General features: G+C 36.6%; 2 protein-coding genes across 2 annotated transcripts in view; one reads left to right on the forward strand and one right to left on the reverse strand.

Moving 5' to 3' along the window:
• LOC104228767 (uncharacterized) overlaps positions 1–1,334 on the forward strand; it is a 26,865-nt gene extending 25,531 nt beyond the window's left edge. Inside the window, exon 8 of the mRNA XM_070172020.1 lies at positions 196–1,334. Within this exon, the coding sequence (XP_070028121.1) occupies positions 196–203 (8 nt within the window). The 3' untranslated portion in view covers positions 204–1,334. The remainder of the gene's footprint in view (positions 1–195) is intronic.
• LOC104228768 (large ribosomal RNA subunit accumulation protein YCED homolog 2, chloroplastic) lies at positions 1,305–3,358 on the reverse strand. The gene is made up of 7 exons (XM_009781303.2): positions 3,183–3,358; positions 2,693–2,872; positions 2,510–2,599; positions 2,286–2,381; positions 2,003–2,083; positions 1,869–1,914; positions 1,305–1,700 (listed from the first exon to the last, which is right to left on the reverse strand). Exons 1-7 carry the CDS (start codon positions 3,306–3,308, stop codon positions 1,612–1,614), a joined length of 708 nt encoding a protein of 235 aa, XP_009779605.1. The 5' UTR covers positions 3,309–3,358; the 3' UTR covers positions 1,305–1,611.
• Positions 3,359–11,873: the final 8,515 nt, after the last annotated feature.

The following is an 11,873-nucleotide window of genomic DNA, read 5'->3' on the forward strand; positions in this document are numbered from 1 at the left end:
ACAATTTTACCCTTGCTTTTGAAGTAAGTGAAAAATAGAAAGATGAATCAAGGTTAATTTGTCTTTTAGGAGTTTTATTCCTGAACATATAGACATTCCCTTAAAGTCGTCACCAATTTTTACTAAGATATTTTAACTAAGGCATTTACCTATTGCACACTTTCACCTCATCTAATGTCTGCCAATTAAACACAGGTTGCTGACATGACACAATGGGCGTTTTGCACATCTTTTAAGCGCATGAAATGGGTGTTTTGCACATATTTTAAGCGCGTGAAAGGCTGGGTGATTCCAGATTCGTTCATCAGTTCTTCCACATAATATCATCCAACTCTCCCCATTTCTCACTTCCTTCAATTGTGATCCTTCTCATTTTCTATTCAGCTACGAAACAAGTAATAAACATTACTAGTAAATAAAAGGTAACTAAAAATGATATTTCATAAAACATTCACGGATATCATTGAAAAACTTATCACCCTGTGAATATATCTCTTTTTAGTTTCTAGAACTTGAAGAAATTTTCAAAAGTAGCAGTGGCAAATGTGTTAATCTTTTTTCTTGAATCGGGGAGTGAATGCGTGCTTGAACAATTTCTTTGGGGACTTTGGTAATTATGGAGAATCAATGTGTTTTGCTTTAAAGTGAAACTGTGGTGATGGTTTCAAAGGGCTTAATCTTTCCATCAAAGAACTTCTCATAAATAAACTCTCTCTAATGTCCTCTAAAATCAAAAGCAAATTTGTCATCTTTAACTGGGTCAATATTGATCTCTTTTTCTTTAAGATTTTCTTCCAATTGGGTAATTGTTGATTTTTCTCTTGTAGGATTTTTTTTCCAATTGAATGGTCATCTTCAATTGGGTCAGCTTCTGAATGGCTTGAAGGAGCACTAATGTAAGGAGTATAACCACAGCCAAAGTTGAACTCCGCCAATCGAGATTATATTTCCATTTATGCATAGCATATGTCCAATCTTTTTCTAATGGGAAAAGAAGAATAATATACACGTGCAGGTGACAGGAGAAAAGAAAAGAGGAGGACGAAAGGGGATGGGGATTTTGTCAAGAATGAGTCTTTGTTTCATGCTGTTTGCGACGTGTCATTCACTTATTCGTTCATTTACATCAACCTCACGCTTTTTAATTTATTTGGGGCTGTCAAATTAGTGTTTAATTGAAACACATTAGATTAGATAAGGTTGGAGTGTCTAATAGGAAAATGCTTTAGTTAAAGTGTCTGAGTGGTGACAAATGTCTGTGTATTTGGCCTAAGTTATTCCGTGTGTGACCGGGTATAATACTATTTGCAGCAACAAAATGAACCGTAGACTCACTCAATCTGGCAGTTTACATAACTGATTTGCTATCATTCAATTTCTCCTTTTGCTCTTTCTGCTAAAATATATATAGACTTTCAACAAAAAGAGAAAGGAATGCCTTCTTTTTATTCCTAATATATAGTATTTGCCTTGTCCTTTAAGAACAACACTGAGATGAATATTTGAGTGATGAGGGATGGATCCAAACGCAAATATCTCTTTCCATCCTTTGGGTATTGAGTCAATAAAAGCCAACTTCTTTTAGCAATAATCAATCTCACCCCATAGCTTTTATTGAGATTTCATTGAAGTTACCTTCTTGAGCTCCAACAATCTGGACCACCTCCTATCAATTGAAGCAGCATTCTGTTTGCCCAAAGCTGTAATAAATAATTAACGGATGGATGTTATTATTGTAATAGAAATGCATTTTGTTTTTCCAATTCGATTTCCTATTTCACTTATCTATATTCGGTTTTTGCAAAATCAGAATTTTGAAACCATGTACAAATAATTTTTCTAACCCAAAACGATATAGTGTTTCTTACGCTGCAATTTAGGTTCAGATTTTTCACATGATTTTGAACAAGTCTCCTGCAAAAATAAGCAATATCCTGGTTTAAAATGGTTTTCCCTATAAATAAAATGGAGTTATATATTGAGAAGAAAAGTGGATATATACTTTAACAGCGGCAGCAAGGCTTATGGTATCTTGTATTAAAGAATCAAGGTCAGCTTCAAATCCTGGTTTCACATAGATAACCTGCGATGTCCCAAAAGGATAAACTTTTAGGTTTCTTTTCTCAGTTCATGATCGGACAACAAGAACTATGCTACTTGGACTCTCCAAAAATGCTATCATACCAATGTCGAATCCTCAAAAAATGTACTATTTTTGGATGATTTGACACGCACGATCTAAGCAAACATAGAACCAGAGTAAGAGCCTTAATTTGTAGTCTTACAGATGGATCATCCCAACCAAGCACTGGAAGCTCATCCGTAGCTGATCCTTTTTCTCTGCTTGATGGTAAAACCCAAACTTTAAAGCTTGCATCAATCTGACCAAACAGGAACATTTATCAACCACAACAATTGAGGAGTGAATTTGAACCTTTTTTTTCTCTCCAAGAATCTGGACATGTGGATCCACCCATTTAAAGATTAGAAAGTAGTGTACAATAAATACCTCTCTGCAGTATGGGGAAGAGCAGTTGCTACATTTTCTAGTGAAAGATGTGATAACTCTTCCATCCACTGAGAGCCCAAAACCTGTGTGCTGCTCATCAATTAAAAGGTCTTGCATTCAGGATTTGGTAAGAATATTCACATAATAAGAATGGCGAATTAATTAAAGGAATAGCGATGAAACCTTGTGAATACAAAGACTAATGGAAACTTGAGTATCTTTATGGCCATCTTCAGCTAATTCTTCAAGTTGAAGATCTCCAAGAGAGAAAATGTAGTCACACTTCCATTCCCCATGCCATCTTCCATCAGAGGTAGAAATTGTCACCAAACGCTTTGAAGCCCTTTGACTTCTTTTTGTTATCTTCAATATTTGGAAATTAAACAAGAAAATTATGACCATGTCAAATCATTTATCTTTTTTTTTTTTTGTAGGTTGTCAGTCCATATTGGTACGAAAACTTACCAATAATGAAGTGTATATGAAAGAAAGAAGTAAAAATAGTAGTAAGATGTTTTGTAGCTAGAGAACTAGGCTAAGGAACTCTGTAACTTTTGCTAGGATCCTATATTTATATTAGAAAATATATAAATATTTAATTATGAATCAATAATTAAAATGAAGTATAAATTCAGATGGCAAGTTTAGAGATGATAAGCGAAAAAGAATTTACCAATGAGAAGTCATTTCGTTTTAATGAAGCTTTGGTGTTGTTTGGGGAAAAATAGAAGAAGGGTTTAATAGGTTGTGGTTGGGATATGGAGCTTCTTGATGATATCCAGCTTCCAGCTCTTGCCATATCCCTTCCTTTCTCTCTCCTTATCCTCTGTACTGCTTGGGTAGGCCAAATAGGTGGATATATTTATTCTTTCTTGTTTCTTATTTTTATTTTGGCAATATAATTTGCAGATATTTCCTTTTATCTCAAATGCTTCATTTGCATTTGACGAAAACAAGAATTTTGTTAAAGAGTCTTTAAATTTTAAATAACTTTTATTTTCGATAATTAGGTGCAACTAGATTTAAATTAAGCAACATACTATTTAGCTAAATCAATTCTTTTTTTGTTTCTAAGAAGAACGCGACTACTTCTGATTGGCCGGCATTTTCTACTCGGTTAGATGCCTACCTTGCTTTTGACACTTGAGGAAAATTTTCTCCGTTGAAATTCCAAACTGAATTGTGAGGCCTTTTAATTATAGGAATAATCACACAATACAAAATCATAACTCCCAAAAAAAAAACATAAAATAAAAAAGAGAACGAATACAGAGGTAGAGAAAGAATAACAGTAGGAAAAAAATACAAATGAAGCACAAGAGTCCGTAGTTAGATAGAGCACATGCATTTTTGTAGCTACTTCAAGCAGCATCAATCAAAACTAAACACTAGATTTTAGGAAACTCATAACAATTTACGATCAAACACACTAAGGGGTATTAGCTTTGTGTATTAATAATATATTGTTTGGTAGACATTTTGAACCTATACATTAGTTATGCAAGCATTAGTTATATATCTTATTTGGTATTATCCTATGCATAACTAATGCATAGAAAACAATGGTATTAGCAATGCAATGGATTTTAATGCATGTATTAGCTTAGTTAAAGACAAAATTGTCCTTCAAAATTATGCTTGATTAAAATATGCTAGTTAGTATATTAATACAAGTTCAAAATAATCCAAATAGTGAGAAATAAAATTATATCCCTAGTAAATAAATAAATACTTAATATATTTCCTTTTTTATAAATAAATATTTAATTTTATTTTACAATATAGGTAGACAAATAAAATAATTTTTTTAAAACTTTTTCATATAAAAACATTTCTCAACATATGTTTCTTTTAAAAAGTTAGAGTGTGGACTAGTTTTGAGAGCATTTTTGTAAACAAACAATTCTTTTAGAAACTGTGCAATGCTTTAATACATCAAACCAAATAATGGATAAGAAATATGTCAGCATAACTAATACCAGCATAACTAATACCAACATTACTAATACCAGCATTACTAATACACCCTATTCAGCATTATTCTTATGCACCTTACCAAACGACCCATAAGGGAATGCCATTATGCTAAAAATCCAGTGGAAACTAGTATATAGTAACACAAATAAGTTTTGGGAACTTGAATATGATGAAAGGAAGGGAAGATACTATCTTGGAATGAATGGAAGATGATATGACTTTATTCTAATTCGAGGGTTGAATTACGTTTCAACACTGGTCTACTTTATATCATTGTTAATTTTTATTACTAATCTTTACATTTATCAATTGGTATTAGGTGAAATCACGTGTCCTTAAAACCACATTATAAGTTTAATTGTTATCCAATTTTAAGGGTAAACAGTTTGGCACCCATTGTGGGGCTAAGGATAATAGTGATTATCTGGTATTAATTCTCGTAACACAGACTACTTTATGCTTATTTTTGTGAGTATTTTTGATTTCAGGATCAACATGTCTAACTCGCAAGCAGTACCCGCTCACATCGATAACGACCTCGATTTCCATGGAGAAAATAATAATGTAGCCACCCCAGGGATCGAAGTGCCTCAGGCTGGCCACGAGGGAGTACCAATCACAGACCCCATTGATGTCAGTTTGCATGTCGCCCTAAATGCATATCTAGGCATTGATCCTGAAGGTAGCGTACTCAGGAAAGTTCGATCAGGCGGTCGAGGTACGCAGGGTGGAGAAGACGGTGGAGTTAGCCTCTAATTGATATTTGAAATACTTCAGGCTCAGTAAGCCGCTATAGCGCAACTACAGAATCGACATCGAGCACCAAGTAGGATCGAACCAAAGACTGAACCAGAAACTATTCGCAGGGCCGAACCTATACCGGAAAGATCGGACGCCAATGATTCGGGAGCTGACCCTGCTATTATGAAAATGCTCGAGGAGCTCACTAAATGGATTGAATTAGGAGAAAAGAAAATCAAGGCAAATGATAAAAAGGTAGAAACATACAACTCCCAGGTTGACCAAATAAAGGGTTTGGATTCGAAAAAGTTTGTGTAGAAGCCTTTCCCGCCAAGTGCGACTCCGAAGCCTATCCCGAAAAAATTTCGCATGCCAGAAATTCAATGGAACCACTGACCCTAATGAACATGTCACTTTTTATACGTGCGCAATAAAGGGGAGTGACTTAGAAGATGATGAGGTTGAATCCGTTCTATTGAAAAGGTTTGGTGAAAATATATCGAAAGAGGCAATGATATGGTACCACAATTTGCCACCCAATTCCATCGACTCCTTCGCCATGCTGCAGATTCCTTCATGAAGGCACATGTCAGAGCAATAAAGGTTGCGACTAGGAAATGGGACCTCTTCAAAGTAAGACAAAAGGACAACGAAATGTTAAGGAAATTCGTATCTTGGGCTGTTCAAGTTTTTACTCAAGGTTTGAACGAACGAAGTTCGATAGCATTACGAAAACTGAAGCAAAATTTAATTAAATATCCAGCTGTAACCTGGGCCGATGTACATAATCGATACCAGTCGAAGATCAGGGTTGACGATGATCAATTGGGAACTCCTTTCAGTTCTGTTTGTGAGCACGTGATTTTTGCCCTATATATGACTTACTCCCACAAATTCAAAACAAAATAATTATTTCCATTGTTCGCAATTTCATAGGTTTTTGTAGCATTTTTTCTCAATTGTTTGCATTTGTCTATGCACGTTTATTTTTTTTAATTCATGAAAAAACACAAAATACATTGCATTTGCATTTAGGATCTAATTTTGCATTTTTGAATTAATTAGTAATTTAGTTATTTACAAATCATAGAAAAATCATAAAAAATTATCACATTTCAGTTTCATGTCATCTTAGGCTCAATTTGCATGTAGAAATTAATTTTATTAAGCAAAAATCACAAAAATGGTCATTTTTACATATTTGGATTTTAGCTTTTAAAATTAGCATTTTTCCTTAGTTTTAAGTTAATTAGTTGTTGTAATGTTAAAAATAAATAAAGAATTTTAATAGATTGATTTAGGATTTTAATTGATTTTTTTTTAAAAAAAAAGGGAAAAAACAAAGAAAAGGAAAATAGGACTAACATATTTTTGATCTTGTTTCTTTTAAAATTGGGCTAGAATTCAAATTGACCCTATTCCCATAAGCCAAGACCAATGCCATATCCAATACCCTCTTGACCCAAACTCTTTTTTTATAAAAGGCAAGACCTAGACCTAAGAGCATCAGATTTTTCCATACACTTGAGACCCCTTCCCTTCTCCACAAGAAATAAAAAATGGTGCACAATGGAATTCAATTGAGAGTTCCTTTTCGTTGGTAGAAATTTGAAGAAGCTGAAACTTTATATCTTTTGTGGACCATGTTTCGATGGATTCCATTTGTCCCAAGATAAAAAAAATCCATCTCCATTTAGATTACACCTCCGACTTGAACTTTGGAGTGGAGAATAAGTCGATCCATTAGTTTCACTGTAAAAAGGAAAACAGAAGACGTTGTATTGTATTAATTTGATTAAGATCTCACTTATAATTTGCCTCTATCTGTTTGCACTCGTGCTTCATTGATTACATTGGATCGGAGCTGTTGCGTATTTGGTAAAGGACTGTGTTCCGCTGCTGCCTGCATAGCTGAACTTTTCTCATCCTTTTTTCTGGCCTTTATTTGGTCTTATTATGCTGCCTTTTGCTCTTGCTGTTAGTATGTCAATTATTTCCTCTGTAATTCTCAACTATGTATGAATGAAGGCCTAAATTACTTGTTGAATCTCTATCTGATTTTGTGTGTTCATCGTGTTTGATTGTTAGATCCATTCACACTTCTCTCCTGGTAAAATTATTTTTTTAAGCTAAAGACTAACTCTGAAATTATTGATTACTTGGAGAGTTATATCTGTTGATTTATGGCTTAATCAATTTGGGTAAGTAATTATGTGAATTCTATGATATTAAGGCTAAAGTTATTTGTTCATTTAAGCCTAGCCCATGATTTTAGCCATGAACGACGTGGTCATGAAGTTTTAATTGTTCAGATGCTTTCTTACAAGGCATTTAGCTAATAATCAGAAATCAAGATAGTTTCTTCAACACCTAATTGGATAAACTCTTTGTTAGTTTGATTAAAGCAGTGGTTGATAAATTCGTACAAGAATTGAAAGAGAGGGAGATGCAGACTTACATTGAGGAGCGCGAACGTGAAGTTGTTGAGCATGAAGCCGCTTGAAAAGCTGAGCTCTCTCGCCGTTAGAAATTGCTCGGCAAGAAGCCATGTTAAAGATGGAGAGGGAAAATCTTGAAGAAAGAGATTCGAGGCGCGCCATGTCGAATAAAATTTTAAAACCCATGGCCCTCACTTAAATAATTTTAATCCTTTAGGAATCGAGGCGAGCCATTTAGTTGAATTTTTCATGGCCCTCGCAAAGTTGAAAGTGCATAGTTGCTTTAGGCACGCTATTAAAAAGTTACTTTCCTAAACTCGGGTGCGCATTTATGTGACCCAAATCCAAATCTCAACAACGTTAGATAAAATGTGTTGTGGACTGCAGGTGCATTTATGTGACGTGGTCCAAGACGCGTTTTATGTGACGTTAAATCTTCCTAAAAAATATTTAAATAAAAGCGGTTATAAAGTTAAAATTGAACTATAGGTTAAAACATGTATTAAAATCAGATAATAGGCCAATTATAATAGTTGAGCGACCGTGCTAGAACCACGGAATCCGGGAATGCCTAACACCTTCTCCCGGGTTAACAGAATTCCTTGCCCGGATTTCTGTGTTCGCGGACTGTAATACAGAGTCAATCTTTTCCTCGATTCGTAATTTGAACCGGTGACTTGGGACACCATAAAATTATCCCAACTGGTGACTCTGAATTTTTTTTTTAAAAAATAATCCCGTTTCGATTGTCACTTAAATTGGAAAAAACTCCCTTATACCTCTTTCGGGGTGTAGGTAAAAAGGAGGTGTGACAGCTCTGGCAACTCTGCTGGGGATCAGAACCCAGAACTTCTGGTTCAGGGTTCAAGAATTTGAGCTTAGAATAATTGTTGTATTTGGCTTTATTTATTATCTGATTTTATTCACATATTTGGGCCCAATGTGCTAAGTGCTGCTTTTTACCGTTTTGCTATTATCTAAACTGTATATAAACTGATACAAAACCCTTCTCTTCTCATCTTCGGGGATGTGCACGCTGGCGTGACTCCCTATTCTGTTAGTGTCATACCTTGAAATAAGAAAGAAGCTCGGACAAGTTACTAAGCCGGATGACCTTTTGGTTCACGGTTAGCCCCCTCCTCGGCTCGAGTTGTTCACTCGGGTACACAAGTCTATAATAACATACCCAGGTTTTGAACTTAGAATAACCCAGCCTCATGCCGGATCTCAGTAGGAACGCTTGTTTGCATCATATGCATTGGACTTTGGGGACTCAACACAGGGGTTGGGTCCGTCTAGGACAAGTGTACCCAAAATAACAGACCATCTTGATGCATCCTATTTGCTACACGTTGCATTTCTCTAAGGGTAAAAGGGTCATTTGGCGGACCAATGATATCGGAGGGCAAATGAAAAAAACAAGAAAAAAGAGAGGGTGAAGTGTGAGGATAAAGCGAGTAGGGCCCAATTATGTTTTCTACCACATTTTTGTTAAGAAAAAAAAGCCTTAAAATTCAAAAAAAAGAAAAGATTTTGCACTTTTTCATCATTTTCCGAAATTCAGAAAATCAAAAAAAGGGGAAAAGAAAGAAAATCCAAAAAGAGTTTACATGTTTCATCATTTTTCAAAAAAAAAAAACAAAAAAAATATATTTTCTCTAAATTAGTTATTTTTCTTAATTCTCGCTCGTATCCAATCTGCCCGAACTACGCCAGTTTGATTCTCACCGGATGTGGGATACGTAGGCAACCCCCATCAAGTCCAACTTCCCTTTTGCAAAAATAGCCCAAAAGAACCAAAATTTTATTGTTTTTGTGGTGAATAAGTAAGGCGATGCCATTCTTGTCAAAATTAGTCGAGTGTCCCTAAAAGGATGCCGGAAGGCTGTTTTTGCAAGAACAGCCACCTTTGGTCTCTTTTTCAAATTTTTGGCCGGTTAGCAAACACAGCCTTAAAATCTTCTCACGGAAGTGCTGAAAGGCCGTATTTGCAAAGCCGGATTTTTACTTTTGAAATGAAAATCTGAAAAAAAGAGTGCCAACTTTGTTTTTGACTCAAATGAATCATGATTTTTTTGCTTAATTACCTTAATAAATGTGCAGAATGAGCACAAGTCAAAATTTGCCAATAACAGTCATGAACAAAATCCCTTTGGAGATGCATATGTGGTGGGGTGATCTAGGTAAATCAGGGCAAGATATGGTCAATCAATATTTGGGAGGTCTCACCGGGTTGTTGAAGATCAGGCCTAGAGGGGACATCATAAAGGCGTTGGTTACATTCTGGGACCCGGCCCACAACGTGTTTCATTTCTCAAATTTTGAACTCACCCCAACTTTGGAAGAAATAGCCGGATATATTGGGAATACCAAGGTTCCTCTAAGACACAAGTATTTGGTTGCTCCAAGAGTTGTCGCTATGTACAGATTCCTAGATTCCTTAAAGATAAGCAGGGGATCCACAACCCTGATTTGGCAGCCGCTTTTTCCACTCCACAGTTTATATACTAGAGATACGATCATATAGGGGGTTTAACAATCCAGAAAACAAAATTTGTAGCAAAGGGAATCGCCTCAAATGGGAAGAACACAAGTGTTTTGCTTTTATGGTGGTCTTCTTGGGACTTCTGGTGTTTCCTAGGAAAGATGGAAATATCGATATACGGATAGCTGGGGGTCGTTAGCACTTTGCTTACTCAGGCCAAAAGCACCCTCGCACCCATGATAGTAGCTGAAATCTTTCGCGCTCTCACCGCCTGCAAAGCCGGAGGAGACTTTTTCGAGGGGTTCAACTTTTTGCTGCAGATGTGGATGATTGAACATCTATGCCATCATCCTCAATTCATGAGTTATGGGTCGACAGAGAAAACCTGCATAGAGGAATTCTATACAAGGGTTGATAGGATCAGCTTGCTAGAAGGGGTCACAGAATGGGTATCATACCTCCGTTCCATCACTGCAAACAAAATAGAGTGGACGTTTGAATAACTTCCTGTAGATGAGATCATATACATGCCATCTACCGGGCCTTATTTCCTCTTGATGGGTCTTAAGAGTATCCAGCCTTATGCCCCATACCGGGTTTTGAGACAGCTGGGGAGATGCCAAATAATTCCAAAAGATGAAGATCTTAGTGCTCAAGTAGTCGAGATTGGTCCTGATGGTCAGTTTCATGAAGCAGCAGTCTGCCAGATTTGGAGCGAGTGTCAATACTTGACGGCAAATGCCTATATATGTGATCGATCTAAAGGTGAAGTTTCATCAGGGTACCTTGCTTGGTATAAAGGGAAATTGAGTTTGGGAGGCCGGCCAAAAGACCCCATCTTCAGGAATTTGTCGAGGTGTCACAAGAACAGTGGGCTTGGTTGGCCAAGGAGAATGAGTACAGGGCTACCATAAGCAAGCTAGAGAAGAAAGTCAAGGATCTTCAATTCGAGAATGGTTTGCAAGCCGCGGTGGATGAGGGTGAAAAGAAAAAGCTAGCCAAAGAAAATGAGGCCCTTCAAGCCCAGATTCGGGAAATGAAAATAGTAGCCAAAAACCCCGCTAGAAGTGCAAAAGATGAAAAGTTTATAAATAACCTTAGACAGAAGGTGAGTGAGTATGACTTCAACTTGAACAAGGCAGAGGGCGAATTAGCAAGGGCTCGAACAAAGCTGGCTAAAAATGCGGAGGAACGAGAGCGCTTGGTTAAACTATTAAAAGAGAAATATGACAATGAGGTTGTGGGGTTGAAGAGAAGGGTCACCATCTTTGAGAACAAAATGATCAAGCAGGCAAAAGACTTTAAGGCAGAAAGGGAACACTGTTACGCAGTGATGGCACAGTTAGAAAGAGATTTGCAACAACTTCAAGAATAGAATCATGTAGCCGAACAAACTTTGGAAGCCAGGGCCCAGCAGATTGGGCATTTGTTGCAAGAAAAGGGTATCATAAGAGAGAGAGTCAGAAGGATCGCCGACTACATCGCGATGAAGTGTAGTAGTTGTGAGGATATGACTAGATCCATGTTCTTTGCCACCGTGATGACCTTTGTCCGCCAGATAATGGAAGATCTCTACCACCTCCAAGGGGATTTAGCGCGTAGGCCCGTGGCGAGACAGAATGATGTCCCGCGGGCCCCAGGAGCAGTTGAGGCGTTGATGTATTCGTGATTTTCATTGAAGTCTGTTAGTCTATTTTCGAGTCTGTATTTTCATATTTCTGTT

Source organism: Nicotiana sylvestris, chromosome 4, assembly GCF_000393655.2.
Source record: "Nicotiana sylvestris chromosome 4, ASM39365v2, whole genome shotgun sequence".
Taxonomy (NCBI): Eukaryota; Viridiplantae; Streptophyta; class Magnoliopsida; order Solanales; family Solanaceae; genus Nicotiana; species Nicotiana sylvestris.